A 21,122-nucleotide genomic window follows, 5' to 3' on the forward strand; every position below is an offset into this window, starting at 1 on the left:
GGGAGACAGCGACCGCTGACGCAGTGAGGGCAGTGGTTGCAGGATAACACGGTATGTGATTGCGATAAACGTTTCTGAACTACATATTTTACTGACAGACTCCTGCAATTTTTTCTCTCCTACATGCGAAGATTAATTGCTTACAGCAAGTTATGCTTCTCCTACATTCACCAGTAACGTGAAATACTGGTAATTAATTACAGCACTTACCAGTACCAGGTACTTATCTGCCCTACATCTTCTAATGTACGTTCCTTTGCCCCAAGTACAGCATTCCATAAGCAGAGCAAACAGGAAGCAGGCGACCACAGCCTGCCCAAGCCTAAATCACAACCCTGAACAGACAACATATAATCTTCAAATGTTCTTTGCACAAAAAAAACTACGCCTCTACCCAAAATCCTTTTTAAAGCTGGATCCCGTTAAAATGACAATTGCCTACAGTGCTAAGAAAGTATTCGTAGCATGCTGTTCTCCCACAGCACCTCGGTCCTAAAAATCATTGTGGCTCCTTTCAGATCAAAGATCTGTTAAACTATTTGGACTAAAATTTGGAATCTGTGTCTACAAATCTAGCACCTCTTTAAAGCTAGACAGAAATAACTTTCAGATAAAATGCTGGCACTAAGTATCTTAAAGCATAAATGTTTTTTAGGCATGTTACAAAAACTGTTGGATAAAAAGGCACGCACAACAACAGCTTAATCCAGCCCATGTATCGCAGCCCCTCTTCTGGAATGGGCATGACTCCACTAATTACAACCTCCAAGAAATTATCATTATGGGAACAGACAGGTACCCCAGGCCGTACCAAGACATTTCATCTGGATGCGTTCTCCTCCCGCCAGCCCGTGCTTTGGTGTTCCCCTTCCACCGACCTACCCCACGGGGAGTGGCGGTGCTGGAGTGACTGAGACATGGAATAATCTCCACTGTCAGTGTGGGAGGCGACAGAATGAGCAGATTCCCTGGATGGTGTTAACAAACCCGCTAAGGAGACTAATGCCTTCAGCTGTACTTTCACACTCTGGAATTGGTTTCAGTATAAAACAAAATCTCACTTGTAAAAAGCCTAATCTGTAAGAGGAGTACTGATGCTTAACCTCAGAGCGCTGAATTCTCACATTCCTCTTGGGAAATAACGGAAGTTTCTGTCCTGCATGTATGGCTTTTCCCCCAACGCCATCGCTTCTGAAACATTCAAAGTACTCCAGGCAGCACTTTCAAATGAATCAGCTCAATTATAAAAAAAATTACATTTTACATGGTCAACTGGCCAGAGAAAACACACCTTATAAAAAAACGCAATGATTTTTCACACATGCAGCAAAGAAATACTGAATATTCATTCACTTATTTCTAGGGGTCTGAAATTTATTGCAGTAATTGAAGTGGGTGAAGGTTTTGATTTGTGGGCAGACCATGGCCTTTGTCTAAAACGCCGTACAACACATGACAGCCTCAAGCAAAATGTCTGATACAACTGCCACTGAACTACCACTTCCCCGTATTATTTTTATATTTTAGAGGACTTCTAAAGTTTATATAAAAACAAATATTAAATTCCCCTTATCCTCCTTTGTCCCTATATGCTATTCCTGACAAATGTTCGGTATTTCACCAGTTTATTCCAAAGCCCAATCTGTATTTTATCTAAGGTTACTGTGAGGAAGAAATGGAAATGATGATCCCTGAGTCTTTGCTACGCAAACTTCTCTTGAGCTTCTCCTGGGAACATACGAAGCAAAAGCAACCATGGTAGGCTTCAACATAGGGACTTCCGTGAACTTCTTTCAGTTGCTAATAATTTAGCTGAAGCAACCTTTTTTCACATGGGTTTCCGTAAGATGATGGAAAACGACTGATACTAGTAGAGAAGCCCATTGTGAGTCCTCACCATCAATAGCAAGGCCTCAGCTGCTACAGCAGGTCTTCAGCCTGTGAGCAGATCACCTTGCCTATTTAGCACCCCTCCTTTTGTAGCTTTGATTGCTCCTGCTCCTCCTGGCAAGAGAAATATGTTAGAAACAGCTGCTCTTCCTCCTTCTGTTGCTTCCCCGCGGTGGGAGGAAGGCAGAGAGGGTTGCCAACAATGTAATGGCTTAGCTGAAGCTAGTTATTTTTACATGATAGCGCAGCCACGCAGCCCAGGCTTGCAGGCAGCAGCCTGCACGTATGGAAAATTACATGAGCGCTAATCCTTGTACGGTAAGGACCTGTGGTACTGCCTTTCACACCGTGAACCACCTCGGGGGTAAGTAACACTTTACACACTTTAATTTCATTCAGCTGCAATACAAAAGAAGACCTAGGCGGTCTCTTCTCCCAAGTAACAAGTGATAGGATGAGATGAAATGTCCTTAAGTTGCGCCAGGGCAGGTTTCGATTGGATATTAGGAAAAATTTCTTCACAGAAAAGGTTATCAAGCATTGGAAAAGACCACTCAGGGAAGTGGTGGAGTCACCGTCCCTGGAGGTTATTTCAGAGACGTGTAGATGTGGTGCTTAGGGACATGGTTTCGTGGTGGACTTGGCAGTGCTAGGTTTACAGTTGGACTTGATAATCTTAAAGGCCTTTTCCAACCTAAATGATTCTACGATTCTACAATTCTAATCCAATCACTAATGAGGTCCAGAGGTGTGTTTTCACTATCAACCACAAGTTACATCAAATCCAAATATTTTCAAGCACAGGTACCTGGAACTAAGGATGACCGCTCCACTTACTTCAAGCAAATATCATCATTTTTTGAGCTGTCATCAGACGAAAGTCTTGCCCTCTCCTTTGTGCTGCATTTCCACCCAGATGAGGTGGATAAGGTAGCAGATCTGGCTAAAAAGATTCACGCGGTTTTTATTCTGGCTGAGTTCGTTTTAATCTGGAGCTGTTTTCTAGTGTCACTTGCTGTGTACCTGCATAAAACATATGTCGGCAAAAAGGCGTTGGTGAAGGAGAGAGAGCAGGGGTGTCTTCAGCAACATTTTGCCTTCTGTTGGTTTAAAAAAGTTTTTATAGTACTTACTCAAAACCACCCAGCCTGAAAAACAACCCCCAACCCCAAGCACAACAGAAAACACAATCTGTTAGGAAATATATGGTACGAGAACAAACCCCTCTGAAGTCTCTGAGAGCATTTTAAGAGATACAAAAGACTGTTGCTCCTCAACTGCAAGAACTGTCAGTAAAACTGAATGCAATTTTGGAATTGAGTTTTTCCTTGTACAAAAAAATATTCTCCTGACTTGCTAGAGAGTGTAGCATGATTTTCAACTGTCATAATTGCTTTATTACTCTACAGTCTCGTAATAATGTTTACAGTCACCCCGATGATGGTTCAATATTTTCTCGATATAAAAGAAACTCTTCCACAACATCCTCTGGACCGTTTTCCTACCTACACCTACACAAAAAAGTCTGTCACACTGCACTATGTTTACTTCTTCGTGTGCCTTAAATAATGTTGAAATTAACTTTCTTGTGCCTGATGCAGCACTGACAACCAGACGATGTTTAATCAACTGAACGAGCACGAAACCCTTCTCTATGGCATCCACTCCTCTTGCATATTACAATACCATCCAATTGAACCAAAACCTATTGTCATCAGTGGATTCATTTTGAAATAAAACCTGAATGGAGGACGTGTTGCTGTGCCATTCTCCAAAGGCCTTCCCTGCAGCAGTATGCTTTCCCTAAAAAATGTCTTTTTAAATGGAATTCATTTGTTATAGAGGATAAATAGGTTTACATGTCAGGTCAGCTACTTGATCAATTATTACTACTGAGAAATCCAAACCAGTATATAATCAGCCGATGCAGATATGTGAACCCAACAGGTAACAACCTATGCTAGGAATGTCCTGGAGTGATGAGGATACGCATAAAAAAGCTGATCTGTTTCATGCTCAGTATTATTATCTGATGGCAAATTCACTCCCTGCTTCCAAATACAAACCGTCTCTAGTTCCCAACCAGCTAGCCGGCACACTGAACACTACAATCATCAGTTACACTGCGTAAATACTCTTACAAATGTCAGTAAGTCAATTCAGCACAAACACTAGACTCAAAAAAAAAAAGTTTGGTTTGACAGTTCTTACTGCCTTACCACCTGGGAAATGAAAATATCCACATGTCACTGCTTACGAGACTGCTTCTCTTATGTAAAAGAATTTCTAATTTTATATCTTCAGATGGCGGCTAACTGCACAAAATTCTCAATTTCTCATCAGGTAAATAAATCCTAGTCCACACAACACTATGGGATACGGGCACACGAGAGACGGAGATCAAGGAAAGCCCACTTCAAATGAGAAGAGCGAGAAGAAAGGGAGGCAAACACACAATATCCCGATTTCAGACCCATGAGAAGAAAGGGAAGAAAACACACAGTTATCCCAATTTGAGACCCATCCACCAAAGACTTGGCAGAAAAGAGGAGCTTTGCACTGTGAATGGAAATATAACAAACTTGAGCCGTGGTGAAGGGTCAGTGGGAACCAGTTCCGTAATCCTACTGCGGAATATGCTTGAGTATACATGGACAAAGAAACATAACTTGTGAACAATTTTAGATGCAGTTCCTAAGTTAACCAGTATAGATATATCTATGTATATATTTTATTTTTTTGTTTAACAGTGAAAACATTTGCATTTGGTACTTATCAGAAAGCTTCTGTCATAAGCTCCGGTCAAATATTAGTTTGGAGCCAAGATCACATTAACGGGATATAAACTTTTCAGTGGGATAGTAACACTTAATGAAGTATAGTAAAAAAGAAACAGGTCTTTAGACAAAACACTTCTTTCCCTCAGATTTGATAGAAAGACTGGTATTAATTGCCAAAATTTTAAACTGAATACTTACCTTTTCAACCGGGGTATTTTCTTCACTTGTTACGCTTGCTTTTCTTGATTCGTTTTTCGTTCTGCTCAGCCTCCGGGACACTTTTTCTCTAAGCAATGTGGCGTATCCAATGTGTTCATAGATGGGGTTTGTTGTCATTTTGGAAATATACTCAGAAGCCTTTGTTTCTATATACAATGTTATCAGGCCATCTGTAACTAGATCATGGATTGATTCGAATCTTTTCTCCCCAACGAAGTGCTTCCCATCATAGAACAACCTGTAGTTTAAGGTCTGATTACCAAATCTGCAAATACCAGGAAAAAAGGAGGGAGAGAAGAAAGAGAGAGAGGCAAGAGTAAGAAGGAGACTGGCAAAACACTTAGGAGGCAATTTCGCTGATGAGTCTATGTGTCTGGTTTACATATGGAATATGCACTTGGCTGGAACTGGATCTCTGTGGAGAGACCAACGCAAGTTCAAACCCAAACTTGACTGCATCACTTGGACTGGGCTACAGAACTGAGGCCAAGTGTGCGCAACAAGCTACATGACCCAGACATACGTGGTTTAAATCTAAATCCTAAAGGGACTACCGCAGCGATCGGAAAGGCATGGTTTGCATTCACAAGACCTTATACTAGGATGCATGATTGTGTTAGGGGCTCTTCCATCCTGAAACATTTTTGAGGTGCAGAAAGTGGATGCTTAACCACCATGGGCACATTTGCAGTCAATGAAGAGAGATGGGCACCTCTAGCAAGAAATTCAAATCCTAAGGGGCTGAATCACGCTCTGCAGGAAGCCTGGGAGATCGAGCTCCTAATTCCAATCGAGCTCCCAATTAAACACCCAAAGTTCTGTGGGATAACTCTGGCCCTATTTATGGCAGGTGTAACCTATGGGGTGTTTTTTGAAGTGCTTTAAAAACCACTGTGCTGTAGTAGCACATTCAGTTTATAACACCGAGGTTGGAATCCCATTCTTGATTAAAGGATTCAAAGATACGACATTAGATGGTCCTTATATTGCATCAAATGTGCATGTCTCTGCATACTTTGTTGGGCATTCAAATCAAACTGTTGAAGCCTCTTATTCTTTCGCCCACACTTTTCATATGAATTCCCAATTTATAATCTAATTCAGTTTTTAATTCTACAAATAATTGTCCAGATGGATTTAGAAATCATGCTGTTGTGTCAAAACAACAGGCACTTTGCCACAATCCCCATCCTTTAGTAGATCCTTTCATTCTTTATTTTGGAATCCCTCTCCAAAGCCCTAAAAAATTATGTTTGTTCTTTTTCAGCTGACAAAAGTTGCTTTTAATTTACACCATTTTTTAGTTGGCATGACTCACCAGCTTTTCCAGCTCTACCATCTGCACATCAATACGATTTCTGAGGATGATTTCAGCAGTGTATCACAGCTACTTGGGGTAACTCCTTAAAGGATTTTTCCTTCTGGCTTACCAGCAGAAGGGTAAAAATGCAGACTTTTATTTTGTGTATATCCCACAGAAGTAATAATGCTAGAAACATTGTAAAGTATTGCCAAGGAGTTTGTTTCGTCAAAACCCAATAGAATATCTTGTCCTCTTGCAACGAACCCACAGCAGCTTTACGACTGTTGCGTGGGCAGGTTTTGAATGGCACGGCTAAGCCAGGAGTGGCTGTATTTTCAAGGAAAGACATCTGTAAAGGGCAGTGGGGTCGTAGCTTGGGCTCCCACTCAATTTTTCATTCAGTTGAATCGCAGACTCTTACTTCTTCGAGCAGTAGCATCCCATGCTTCACACTGTATTTCTACAGCAAACTTGAATGCCAGTTAGGGAAGAAAACTGAAGTCCAGTACGCTGCCTTCGACAGCTGGTCAGCCAGTGGACTTCATGATTTTTCACGTTTATCCAGGGTTATTATTGCCGACAGTTGTTGATGTTTGTGTGTAACACATCACTGAGCTCCAAGGACAACCTGGCTGTGTCCTCTGCCGGGACACTCCCCTGTCCTGTACTCACTCACATCTCTTACACCGTTTTCAAGGAGAAGCTCCATCTTTACAACACTCAAGGTTGTAAAGGCTACCCTACGTGGAAAAAATTTTGACAAGAGGCACAGCCTGCTTCTGAAAGGGGACTTCCTAGCTAAGTGCTAAAGGAGTGACTGACTTGCTGTAGTACTGCGATGGTCACACTGCTGACAAGAGGGTGTAAAATCACTCTGACACCGTGAAGTGGATTAAGTAACAGTGGACACAGACTTCATTCGAAAGGGACTGATATAATCACTCCATAAAACACATTTACATTTGAACTATAAACCTCCATTAAAACAGCATTTACCTGAGAGCAAGAGTATAGCAGCCGGGTTGCCGCTGGCTTTCTCTAAGAATATACGCTCCTTCTACGCCAGCAAGTATTTCATCTGCTTGCTCCCGAGAAATGATCCCGTGAAACCTAAAGGAAGATATTTCAGTGACTTACAGAACAATCCGACCAGAAACACCTCCCCCTCCACCCCAGAAACCACTCAAAAACTTCTGCACTGCAGAGCATCGTCATCTAAGCCATCAGGACAGCGTCCAAGCATCTGAAAGTGGCAGGACAGTCATGCAGCCTGGGCAAGTCCAGCACAGAGGCAAAGCAAAAACTACGCTCTATATGCAGTTTCAGTCAGTATAAGCCAGTACGATACTTCAACCACACCCAAAGATTTTTTTCTGTAAATGCCCCATCTTTTCACAACTTTTCTCCTCTACGAGTCTATGCCCCTCTTCCTTGTTTCTTTTCTAGAGCCCTTATCACAGAATTGAAAACTAGGCACAAATGCCCTTTTTTTTTTAAAAAAGGAGATGACTTAAAATTAAAATGAGAGGTCATTCCTACTATCAGTTTGCTTCATTTCTATATTAACATTGCTTCCTCAAATTTGTAAGGGAAACTGAGATAAAAAAATGGCAACAATTACTCAAAATTCTATCTTGCATATATTAAAGTAGAAGAAGATACAGAGTACCCTTGGGAAAAATATTCTGTATTTCAGCGAGTTGCTCATTCAGTGTTGGAAAAAAGCAATACTTCTCCAATTCTTTTGTCATTACTAATTTAAGAAAGAAGGAGGCCCCATGATGCACAATTAACCTCACAATAATCAATATTTAGCGGTGATCTCTCCATAAGTACAAATGCAGTCTTTAAGGCAGTTTGAGTCTTAACTCCTACACACATTTTGCTAACTGCTAAGTCTCCGAGGGGATCCTCAGAGGTTTTGAAAGTTTCTATTTTTGCTGCTGTCTGAAAAAAAAGGCACTAAAATGTACTGGCCCTTCAGCATTTTCTCTTTTCTGACAACACGTGTGAAGTGGCGCATTTCTAACATTGCCTCTGGCTCGTGAAAGAGAAGAAAAACACATTGGCTACGAATGCAATTGTTGTTCTGTTCTCTTTATGTTGCTTTCTCACTGCTAATACATATTGGAAATATGAGGCTTAGGTGATCTTCCCACTGTGACTTTCTATTCAAGATGATGTAAATTGACTCATACTTTCAGTCTGTACTGGTGGGGACACAGTCATTTACTGCCACATCCAAATTGAAACGAGCATCCCCTAGATGACATAATTTGAGCATGTCTTTACCAGTAAACTCATGGTAATTCATAACTCCAGCTAAAAATAATGCGCACAGGCTATTTGCCACCAAAAGCTCATTATAAAATATAGCAGGCTTTAGGTTAGATATTAGATAAAAGAGCTCTTCTGGTGATCGATTAAAGAAACTGCTGGGACAGGAACGCGGGGCACCTGTGAAATTTCTTCAACCATGGGTGATTACTGCGGAATCCAAGCTTTCTCACAGAAGTTTTTGCTACATTTATATAATGGCATAAAGGCAGCTTGTACGCAGTAGAAGATCTCCTGAACTCAGACGCCTGCCTCTGACAGCAGCTGACAATAACTGCTTACGGAAAGAGTACAGGAAGCAGTGACATATTTCTTTCACTTCACATCCCTGTCCATCCATCACGGGTATAGCCAGAAGTTGTGTCCGATCAGCTGTGACCTTACCCTTCATGATTCTGAGAATCTCACTTGTAAACCCTTTAATATCTTTATGCTCTCGGCCTCCGCCGCACCCTGTGGCAATGAACTTGAGAGGGACACTGGGCATGTCCCTCTCGTGGACATCCACTGAGGAAGACCTGTGCATTTTCCTCACGCGGCAGGAGCTGCATCCCTTTGCTCCACCGTTGTTGCGCCTTTCCGTACCTTTCATTTCTTTAACCTTTCTAAAAAGGAGGCAGGAGGATGGGGTAGCGAGGGACCAGAACTACATGCACTATTTAAAATGCAGCCACATCATAGATTCATATAGTAATATAATAATGTATTTTCTGTTTCTTTCCCTAGAAATCTCTGATTTTCTTTCCAAGCGCTACTGAGCACTGAGTCAATTGCTTTATAGGACTGTCCCCAGTGGTCCTGAAATCTTTCCAAATGATAGTAACTAACGTGATCTTGCCCTGGCAGGTTCACCGAGATGCCTTCTTAAAGCTCCTGCCAGCCCCAACGCCCCACAAACCCGCAGAATGTCAACAGCCAGGCAGGTTCCTGGCTTAGAGATTGCTGTAATGGTTTTACAAGTCCTGCTGTAGGGAGCGCGATGGGTTACTCTGGTAGGTACTGTCTTCAGCTCTGTTGTACTCGAGTGGCTAGATCTGAATTCCCCGTTGTCAAAGATAATATTTAAAAAATGAAACTTCAGTAATTAGGGGCAAAGCTAGCGGCTCTTGAGCTTTTTGATAGGAGAAGAGGATCATTAAACACAGATGATGTGTCTGGGATGGAAGAAAAAATAGAGCATGGGATGAAAGTAATTTAGCTAGCGATAAGGGCTAGGGCCTCAGCAGATTACCCTAGTAAAGGCCAAACAGCAGCTCTGCGAACGCTGCTTAGCGAGAAGGTCTGGGTGGTCACCGCAGCATCTTTTCCCCTCAACGTCACCTGCCCAAATCTCCATGCCGATGCAGGATCCAGCCCCTTTCAAGCTATTTATTGGCAAGAAGACTGCTGAGCACAAAGGAATTATACTCTAGTGGTCCGATATTTTCCTCACAACAAAGAATACACCTCCTCCTTGGGTATTTCAGACCTCGTAACTTTAGCAGGGAGAACAGCATTTAGACGTGTACTTCCACAAGCACGTACGGTGGAGAAAGTAAAGGAACCTACACAAAAAGGCAGTGAGAGAGGTAAGCTGCTTCTCTCCTCCCCATGCCATTGCAGGACCACTGGGAAGTTAAAGTGACAACCAAAACAAAAGGAAGAAATACTCCACACAGTAATTTTTTCCCAAACTGTCCTGAGAAAAGCAAAATAAACATGCAGGCTTACACAGCAGCACAGTCCGTGGATTGTGAGCAGCATTACTGAACTGTAATACAGCTAAATTGCAAGGCTTTCAATACATTTAGCTCCCAGTTGAAGCGAAAGGTAAAATAAAATATTTTGTCAGACCTCCACTGTGTCTTTTTATTTTAGTTCTAGAACAACAACTTCAGGATACACTCAACAGATACTTAAAAGAGTAAAATACTTACTCTCTTCCATAATACTTTGGTCTGTTCTCCACCTAAATTTTGAAAGAAAGGAAAAAAATGTTAAAAACATACTCAATTTTAAATAAGCAACATAAAATAAAGTACGCTTGATTACTAATGAGGACTGCTGCACCCATGTAAGTGATCTGCAGATTCAAAACTGTGACTGGAACACGACTGCACAGAAGAACAGAAAAATGGAAATATCAGAGGTGGTTTTACTGATGGATTTCTAGGAAGAGTAACACATCTTAATGGTGAAAAAAACTGACATAATTGTATAAAAATACATGTATAAAATCTGAGGAAATAGATAAAGAATAGTTTACTACAGTTTTGCAAACCTAATATTTATACTATAAAATAAGACTGTTTTTGTTATACACGCATTAGCTTCTTAAAAACACTTTTTGCCTATATGCGGCTACTAAGCAAAGATAAAAAATTTAATATCCTTGGGAGAAACAAGGTTTCTGGATTTAGACCTAGTCTTAAATTCCCTGAAGTCTCAAGAACTTGCGGGCCTGACCCAAAGTCCCCTGAAAGTTTCTTGGAAGGACTCCCATTTATTTTAAAGAGCTTTGAACCAAGTACTAGGAACGCCACGTTCTTATCCAGAAACTCTGAGGCTTTGACTCCTTTTTAAAACCCCATGTTTTTGCCAGGTTGGCAAAAAGCAAGCTCCCCAGCCCCTGATTTCATCTTTCTCCAGCCGTTGCCTCCCACAGCAGGGCAGGAGATGCCAGCAGGGGGCACGGCTGCCCCAGCTTTCACAGAGGGACCTCACCCTGCACACAGGCTTGTGCCATTATTACATATCTGACCATTACAAATTAATTGTCAGGTTTTTTTGTTTTTTTTTTTTTCTTTTTTTTTTCAGGTGTATTCATACATATGCATGCGTTTAAACATCTTTATAAAGAGATGCTCTCTCTCCAGCGATGGCACTTCTCAATAGTGTCTTCTCACACTTCAGCCAGCATTTTCATGCACGAGCACGACAGAACTTAATGCAAGAAATACATAAAATCTCCTGATTATTGAAAAAATATGATATCTGAGTGAGTGCATACCTGAGGAAAGCTGCCCATATAAATGGAATTACTGCTTCATACATACCAACGCACACGTAAAAAAATAGCAGTTTCAAGACTGTTTCATCCTTTAGGATAAAACCAATGAATTTGCATCATTTTATCTGACTGGAAACAAGGACCGTGTCCTCATTTTGATTAAATCTCATTATTTCACTCATAAAAACTTTAAATTGATGAAGGTTTTTTTTTTTTATTTCTGAATAGCAAATGCGTAAATGTGACATTTTTGATTCAATAATCTACATGCCACGCACTAAATTGAAGCAGCTGATTTTCTACCCTGCAGTCACTAAGGCTACAATGCAGCGCAAGACGAACGAAAGTCTGTACAAGATAATGAGAATCTTCAATGGAAGACCTATGGGAGTTCAATCAAGTCCTTGCTGCGCTCCTTTCCCAGCTTGGCATTTCTCTTCTGGCATGGCACTAACAATAGCAGTATCACACCCTTGAAACTCCTGCCTGGGAATAACACCTTGATGCAAACATCTTTGAGCTCTGAGGGGCAGGAATAAGAGGAAAAAGCAATCGCAGAAGTGAAAAGAGAGAGAAATCAGAGGAACTGCCAAGTTCAAGTGCTGCGTTTGTATGTGCATGTACGGCAACTCAGAGAAGAAAGGGTATTAATTAATTTTTTTTTTAAACTTTATATTTTTATAAGTAAAGAAAAAATCAAGAAAAAGCCACGTTACCTCAGAAAGGAGGTTGTTCATATGTTCATCTTTAGTAGCCCTATATGACTTTATTATGTTGCAACTGTGCTGCTTTCCTGTCATCCTTATAGACCTTAATGTGCCCCCAAAGCGTATATTTATCTGGGAACTTAATTAAAAAATGAGTATCAGAAGCTGGGTTAGTTGAGACCATCGCATGCAATCTTCTCTTTCATGGAAACAAAGGCCACTGAGCACATGAAAATGATGACAAGGAACAAACAGATAAACTTTTATTCCCACAGAAAGCCAAATAAATCCTTTACACCACAAAAGGTAAAGCATGACTTTCATCTAGGATTCACAGTCTGCTTCTTTTTAAAAATATAGATGTGCCTTGATTGTATGTACACACAGAATAAAACGCAACACTTTCAATCTATCTCAGAAAGATAGAAGAGTTAACAGTACTAGCACGCATCCTCAAAATCACCTGTAAGCACAAGTTCCCTCAAAAATATAAATATATATGTGTATAAAGAATAAAAACAATCTGGAAATAACTCCTTGAGCAAATGAAGGCACATTTTGTATCCTTGTCACAACTCCATTTGTACAAAACCACAAATTTATCTGTGAAAATTTTATCATTTAACCGGCAACTGACTGAACTGCCCTGGACACTGCGATTTCCATTTTTCCTGCTGCTCATGACCTAAAAGACTTGTTCTTCTGAAAATCCACATGAAGCCCATCGAATCCTATATTCTTCCCCCTCCTCCCTAAAACAGAAACCTTCACTCCAACATCTTTTAGCATCCACATGTCTAAAATGGTCACAACTTCAGCACTTGGCTTTAGGCAAGAAAGATACTGTGGTATTCCCTAAAATGATCCACCGGACCACCCAGGTGTCCCAGAATCTAAAAATCCTCTCCTGTGCTCACCGCAATTTTTAGCCTGAAATAATCATTTCGCTCCTAACCAAGTTCACTGCCAGGAACAAACACGAGGAAACAAAGTTACAGCGAGATAAAAGATCAAAATAACATCAGGGTCTCTAGATCAAAACCGGAATGTTGGACTGAACTTGGAAACAAACCAAAAGCCTGCACAATTGATGGAGCAGAGGCTTAAAAGTATCAAAGGAGCCAGTAGCTCTGTTTTGCGCCGACCACAGACTCTGTACAAACTTCAAGGGAAATTCTATATATCCTAGAAGGCAAAGGTGACTGAAATTCGGTTGGGATTAACTTTCCCTTTTCCTGCTATAAATGGGTTTGCACACACAAAGTCAGGCAGATGCGCCCAAGAGAATTCATAGCTGTGGACAGAAAAGCAAATTCACAGGTAGAAAAGTGACTGTTTCCCGGTGGTAGGAGCCCAGAATAATCAGCTTTATTCTGAGGACACATACACTTAGGGTTTTTTCATTGATAATGGCTATGAAAAACACTTTAATCACTTTCCATGTAGCCCTCACCATTTCCTTGTTGGAACAAGGGCCTCCTTTCCCAGGTGACCCGTTGGTTTTATCCATCACTCTGGCCCACCTCTTTAGATGCTGAGCAAGGGGAGAGATCAGAGGGTTTGAATCATTTATGCTAACAGACAAAACCAAAGTACAAAACTTAGGAAAATTACATAAGCAAAAAATAGGTCTTTCACTACTGGAAATATATTTTGCCTTACAAAAGCTCCACAGCTTGCTTTTACTACTCCCATACAGAGGATAGATTAAATGGATTCTCTCTCTCTCCACTAAAAGTAAGTGGCAGCTTTCAATTCAAATGAGAGATGGTGATTTTCTGGCTTAGAAAACAGTATTATTGCTAATCTCAGACCAAAAATGTTGTTGCAGAGCAGGCACTTCTGGTCGTTGTTCCAGACACCATGGGGAAAATACTGAAAATTACTACAGAAATTCATAGCTGTACAAATTAGGAATCAGCAGTGAATGCCAAAATTGTTTAAAACTAAAGTCAAGTTGATCAGGAAATAAGATGTATGGTGAAACAGCCTAAATTACTACTAATCCAGCACTCTTATGAAGCCAGCAACATTCAATGAAATCTAATCTTGAAGCATGCTCAAAGAGAAATGGAACGCGGCACGGGTCCCTCCTGGCACTCTCCAAAGGCCTTTGGAAGCTGATGTTTGAGAGACTCTGCGTACTCCAGCCTTGACTCCCAGCCTGCCAAACCTGATTTCCTCTCCCCACCCCAAAAACACCCCCTGACTTGTACACTTGGTCTAGTTTTACAAGTTTTTTTACGATGTTACAGCATATTTTTCAAGATGTACTGGGGTTTGAGGTCAACACCGAGAGGAAATAAGCCTTCTTCAAAAAAATACACTAGCTATCTAAGTTAATTCAATATATTAGGTTTACATAATTTTGAAGTTTACTGAATTTTAATGCCCTGGGATTTGTGGCTCCTCTTTTGGCCAGGATGGTTTAGCCCTGGCATGACATACTCCTGCTAATGTACAGATTATTGTATTAAAATCCTACACCACTCTGCAAGGGAACTCATCACAGAACTACTGGGAATCATGCAGGCAGGAGGTGAGCATCCCCTAATGTGATAGATTTTCATTGCAAGCATTGATATCCAAGCCACACTGCACTGAAGATTTGAAGATACCCTGAAGAATTCTTTCAGCGTAAGTACTACCACAGAAATAAGATAACCCTAATTTCAGAAAAATTTAATTTCCCTTCAGCTTCATTGCACAAGACGTATTTCCTTGTCCTGTGGCCAAAGCTGAAATCTAGAAATGTTGGAATGAAAATTTAGAAATCCCTCTAGGACAGCAATCTGTCTGTAATTCAGCAGGGCCAGCACAGCATAACATTGTATATCTACCTACTTCAACCACTGCCTTAATATATCCATGAAGAAAATATATAAGGGGAAGGGAAACAATAAGGTGGGTAGCTGCACCTGGCTCTCAGTGCTTCTCTCCAGTACACAAAAGGAGCAGAGAAAGAAGATCCAAGAGTTAATAACGCCAGCGTGTTCACTCAGAGCAGGCAGTGAGGCATTTTCCCAAAGGAAGTTTAATCTGATATATTTTCTGTTTGGAACAATCCTAATTATTTTTCAGTAATTCTAGTTGACTAGATTTAAGTACGTTTTTCAGCTCAGTTTGACACAGAGAGAAACAGAAGAGCTGGAAGAGAAGCTTTCAAGACAAGCACAGTAAAAAAAAAATGTACAGAAAAGGAGTTTACTGTCTGAATTGTTCAGCTTTTGGCAGAATTGTCATAAGCCAACTGCAAACCTTAGCCTTACAATTAACAACCGAAAAGGATTAAGGAAGACTGTAAGCCACCATTAAATGGAATGAAGTAAAAAATGATGTTGTATTTCATTACTTCTATAATTTCTTTTGCCTCCATATTTTTCTTAAAGGAATTCCAAATAATTTCACATCTATGACTCTTAAGCAATTTAAATTAGGAGGACATTCTTTTTGAAGGGAAATATTTATCTACCTTTTAACCACTTTCTTACTACTACCTTATCAGGGTCTCTGGCACCAGTGTTTTCAAAGAGAATCAACTCTTGGTTTTGCAAAAAGTACCATATCATAAAGCCTGTTGCTGATTTTGTTAGTAGGATTAGCAGCAATGTAACATCTGTAGTCCCTGGCCAAGGATAGGCCAATTATAGACACTCACCACATACATACATAATGAAAAGATGGTCTTCTCCCCTAAGATGTTCAGTCAGTGGCATTCAGCATGACTGATGGGACCGCCTTCATATGACAAGCCTATCCAGCACACGGAACTTCACGAGTATGTTCATGTACTTTGGCTGTGCGATGAGGGAGGAGCAAAGACATTCCTCGGAAAGAAACTAGCAACGCACCCGCCCCCAGAACATATCTCACCGGCACCGCCCGTGTTTCTGAGGCTCTCCAGAAAGGCGACATGAATGGTTTTGGAAGTCTGCATCTCCTTTTGTCATTCAGTCACAGAGCCACAGGGATGCCGGTGTTATGGCCACTCGATGGATGCACATTCAGTCAGGTGACGGCGAGGGACTACGGTGCCTCCAGGACAAGAGAGTAGCTGGGAGCAAGATGTCAAAATAATTCAAAACACTGGAGGGGCAGCGACTAGACAGGTCTCCGCAGAAAATGATCCTGTCATCGTTACAGATCATAAAATGAACATGAATCACCTGATGCTGTCTGTTGCAAAAACTGCCAAAACCTGGTTTATACTGGGGTATAAAACCAAGACTGCAGCCAACAAGACACCTGTGAGTGTCTTAGAGTGTCCTCTCCTTGCAATGCCCACTTGGAAAGCCTCTAGCTGGAATACCGAGTGTGGGTTTGGGCACCATGTCTCAAGAAGGACTGGAACAAATAACCAGGGTTTTGGCAAACGTGAAAGACATGAAAGGCCTAAAGAAGAGAAGACAGAGAGGGGCTGCAGCAGACAGGTACGAAAAAGGCCACTTTCAGGAGGAAATAAAAGAATTTGTGCACAGTGTGCTTACTAGACATGACAAGAAGTTATAGGCTTAAACTGCAAAACAGAACCTAGAGCTTAGATCTTAGGAATGTGTTAAAAATAATTAAACACTAAATAAATAAGCAGAGGCGGTCATGAAATCTTCAACCTTGAAAGGCTTTAAGAAGGGGACATGCATCTCACCTTAATGCAGGGATGACAACCTCTTGAGTTTCTTCCCTCCCCGAGATACCATGATCCAGCCTATTCCTCATCTCTGCCTGGATTGCTCTCAGGAGAGAGGGATTTGCAGGGAGCAGACTGAATAGGTTGTATAAATCACATATAAACCCCCAATAATACCATGTCTCTGCCCAGCTCTGTGAGGCTCTCAGGAGAGAAGGCAGCAGGGAGAAGGCAGTGGACTGAGTGAACTGTTCCAGAGGAGAAAGCCAAACCCACAAGTGATAAACTGGTCACCACTTACCTAACTCACAAAAATCAGCGCTGTAACCTATGGAGAAAGTAAGATGCATATCGACCCGTTTGCAGAAGGACAACCCATCACAAGGAAACACAGGAACAAACAAGCAGCTCTGCCTGTTACTGTGGCACTGACTGCAGGCTGATTTCCACTTGGTCAAGGTTATTTCCATCATTTTTAAAGACAAAGAATTTAAAAATAATTCGGTTTGCTCATTTGCTTACTTGCTTATACCAAAATTTCAAAAGAGCTGCTTTAAGGCATCCTTTATGAGGGTATTTTTAACTTGGGTTTTTTCCCTATCTATGACCTTGAGCAAACTGTCCAGCAGCCAATAATCAATACACCAGACAAAACACTATAAACTCCAGAAGGTAACAAAAATCTCCCCCAACACAGACATCTGCTATTGCTACTAAACCAGAATATATTTCTGTGTATATTCAGCTCTAACAGAAAAGAGCAAGACTGAATGAGAAAAAAACAACTATTTTCTCACCTAGTAAAGAAAATAATGTGCTCCTGAACATGAGCTAAAATAAATTGAAATAAATCTTAATCAAGAAGGCTGCTGCTAAATAGTCAGGGGAGACAGGGTCAGGTTCAAACAACTTCAACAGCAAAAGCAGGAGTCATCTATTTTGCTATGCAGCTTCCACTCACACAGAAAGGGCATCATTAAATGTAAGAAGGAATATCAATGTTACCTTGAGTGCAAGATGAACAATTTGAATGTGGAATTCAAACCGTGCTGCCTTTTTTTTCAAGAATGATGTGTTGAGTCATTTAAATGGGAGGAAAAATACCCCCAGCAGCAGCAGATAAATGATGTAAGCCGTATCAATACTCTAAATGTTGCTTGCCGTTCTATAACCAGTGAGAAGCGCTAAAACATTCCTATGAGACATGCCACAACAGTACATCTTCCCAAACATACTGGCGTTATGTCACCCACCCTAACACATCCCCAAAAGCCATGCTTCCTACCCACCTCTCTGCTACCATCTGAGGTAAACACACAGTCCTTCAGCAAGGTGGCCAGTGAATGTGCTCGCGATGCGCCAAACGAACATTTATAATGCTGGAGACTGGTTATAAACGCGAGTATGGGCTGGAGGCGTGGAAGGAAAATCAGGAAACAACCCGTCAGAACTAAGAGTGGATGGGGTGGGTGGAAAAGGAGGAGGAGGGGGCCTTAGAGAAGGGCCTGCGTAGCGTTCTGGGGTGTGAGGCACGCTGCCACTGCATTACACCCGGAGAACATCTATGCATGGCGACAGGGGAAGGATGAAAGCAAAAATCCAAGGAAGAAGAATAATATGAATTCAGTTTTTGTCCTGTTGTTGATTTTATGAGTACTGTTCTGTACTTGGGAACCGCCGATGTTTCTCTAAGTCAGGCTCTCTGCAAAGTCTGAACGGGAATAAGGGAGCTTAGACAGCGCCAGCTGTTTACCCGAGTCTGGAAAATGCGGAGATCCTATTAGCTCCTCTGAAAAGTACTAAGTAGGAGAATATTTATTTCCCAAATGATGAACAACATGGTAACCTATAGATGCTTTCACTTCAACAAAGCTGAATATTTTGATAACTATTTAGGAGAGGTACTATTCATAAAAGCATCTCTAACACACGCACACTCTCTTACTAATTTGTACCAGGCAGTTACAATGTGTCAGTACATATTGGTTAGTCATGATGGTATTTCAAACAGATATGCAAATATTTTGGAAACAAAGGATAAACAGAAACCTACACTGCAAACCTTCTGAATTTTCATTCTGAACCCTGAAATTCAGGAGTCCTTGTTTGAAAACCATACAAACTCCACCACGTTCATGCCCACTTCTCTTCCACGTTCCAAAAAGATGTATGTAACTGGCTGATTTGATCATTCTATGTGTGTAGCTACATCCATACATGTACAGAAAGTATAGGAAGAAAGACATACAGATGTGTAAAGTTTCTATATTTATCCGTATTAGTAAATGCAAATTCATCAACTGCTCAATACTCTGTTTCTTATCTTGAATATGAAAAAAGACATCAGACACCTCACAAAGTATCAGTCAGAGAGCAAAGACAGTGAGACCCCCTTCTACATATTATTTAACCAGAGACAAGGAATACCGGCCTAAACTGGAACAGGTATGTAGATCTGTACAAGCACATAGTACTTTCAACTACACATAGGCTTATTGATAAACTTTATCTAGGTCAAGATATGAAACAGGCTTTCATTTATTTTGGCTTGAAAACTACTTACATTCGACATAAAAGAACTAGATGAAAAGACTGATATGTAACACGGATAAAAGGAAATAAAAAATTAGGAGAATAGCAAAATCACACACGTACACATCACCCACTTCCAAGGAAAAATGGAGAGGAGGGTGAAACTTCCCAAGAAGCTCTCAAGCAAAGACAGAGGGATAATTAGCAAGTTCATCAGTCCCTGAAGACAGCTAGATACAGTTTGTGCTCATTAGTCAGAAGTTGCCATCCTGTCTTCCAAAAAGATGGCTGTAACTTTCCCATTTCACGGTGATCAATAAATGCACCAACTGGTTCATACCCTATTCCTCTGACAAAGAAGAACATCTGCCTATTTGCAAATCATAACCCAGAACACCAGTAAATCAGTCTTGATGAAATTCAAGTGGAACAAACATTTCTAGTTTTGTTTAGCTGTAACTACTTAAATGAAATATTTACTATGGCGCCTGCAGAATCATTAGAACGCTTTCTGCTCCATTCAGTAGTCAATGGACTGTTAAAACGAGGATGATGTGGCTTCGTCCGAGTGCTCCACCACCCTACTACTGCAGCGGGGTGAGACTTCATGGACTCTCGGAGTGATGAGACTTCCTGTCAGTCCTTAATGTGCCTTGAAAAAAAACATTGGCAACTGGGTGTCAGGAGGATGGGGCCAGGCTCTTTTCAGTGGTGCCCAGCGACAGGACAAGAGGTAACGGGCACAAACTTGAACATAGGAAGTTCCACCTAAACATGAGAAGAAACTTCTTTACTTTGAGGGTGGCAGAGCCCTGGCACAGGCTGCCCAGAGAGGTGGTGGAGTCTCCGTCTCTGGAGACATTCAAAACCCGCCTGGACGCGTTCCTGTGCAACCTGCTCTAAGGTGACCCTGCTCTGGCAGGGGGGTTGCACTAGATGATCTCCAGAGGTCCCTTCCAACCCCTATCATCCTGTGATTCTGTGTGATGAATACAAGGGAATTTTGAGCAAGCAATATTCCAGCCTCCCTTCTTTCTTTCATTCATAGCTGCACATCACAGGCATTCTGTGGGACAAAATTCACTGTGGAGATACCACAGAAAAATGACACTGGGTACAAACCACATTTTAAACCTAACGGGAAAACCTGCATGTGGCCAGTTTAGAGGGATGCTGGATACATTTCAACACTCCACGCATCCTCTGTGCCAATTTAACCAAAGACTTTTCCTGGCCTGTGTTCAGCCCCCTCCAGTCCAAGTCAGGCTTTCCACTTCCATTACCCATTTCAGCCGAAGAACTTTCCTCCTTCTGTCAAGGTCTATTCAAAATTGCTCTTTGGCTTCATTTGCAACCTGCAGACTACTGCTGCGTCCTCCTTGTTTCTTTTTGTTTCTATCATAAAGACAGGATTATAAAAACACAATTAAAGCAGCAGCAATATTATAGGAACTTGAAGATACAGGCTCCATTAAGTCTTACGTGTACAAACATTTTCATTAATGAAAATAGGTTTCAGAACAATTCTGCTCATTTTCACTTAATTGCTGGCAAATGGGGTCTCTTGGTGTGTCGCTGTGTGTGTTCTGAAGTTTCTTTCTATGGAAAAGATAATACAATATTTTGAATTATCTTAGATAAGCTCTCAGGACTGACAGTAAGAGACACCTTCTCGTGGTAGTGTCTGCCTTTTTGCAGTAGAGTGATTTGAACAAGTGCCATGAAAATTCCCATTTAT

General features: G+C 41.2%; 1 protein-coding gene across 1 annotated transcript in view; it reads right to left on the reverse strand.

Annotated features, from left to right (window-relative positions):
• The window catches only part of CHN2 (chimerin 2), a 167,178-nt gene that overhangs the window by 64,978 nt on the left and 81,078 nt on the right, over positions 1 to 21,122 (reverse strand). Inside the window, exons 4-6 of the mRNA XM_054191296.1 lie at positions 10,446 to 10,477; positions 7,189 to 7,302; positions 4,869 to 5,154 (exon numbers count right to left, since the gene is read on the reverse strand). Of these exons, the coding sequence (XP_054047271.1) occupies positions 4,869 to 5,154; positions 7,189 to 7,302; positions 10,446 to 10,477 (432 nt within the window). The remainder of the gene's footprint in view (positions 1 to 4,868; positions 5,155 to 7,188; positions 7,303 to 10,445; positions 10,478 to 21,122) is intronic.

This window comes from Rissa tridactyla, chromosome 2 (genome assembly GCF_028500815.1).
Source record: "Rissa tridactyla isolate bRisTri1 chromosome 2, bRisTri1.patW.cur.20221130, whole genome shotgun sequence".
Lineage (NCBI taxonomy): Eukaryota > Metazoa > Chordata > Aves > Charadriiformes > Laridae > Rissa > Rissa tridactyla.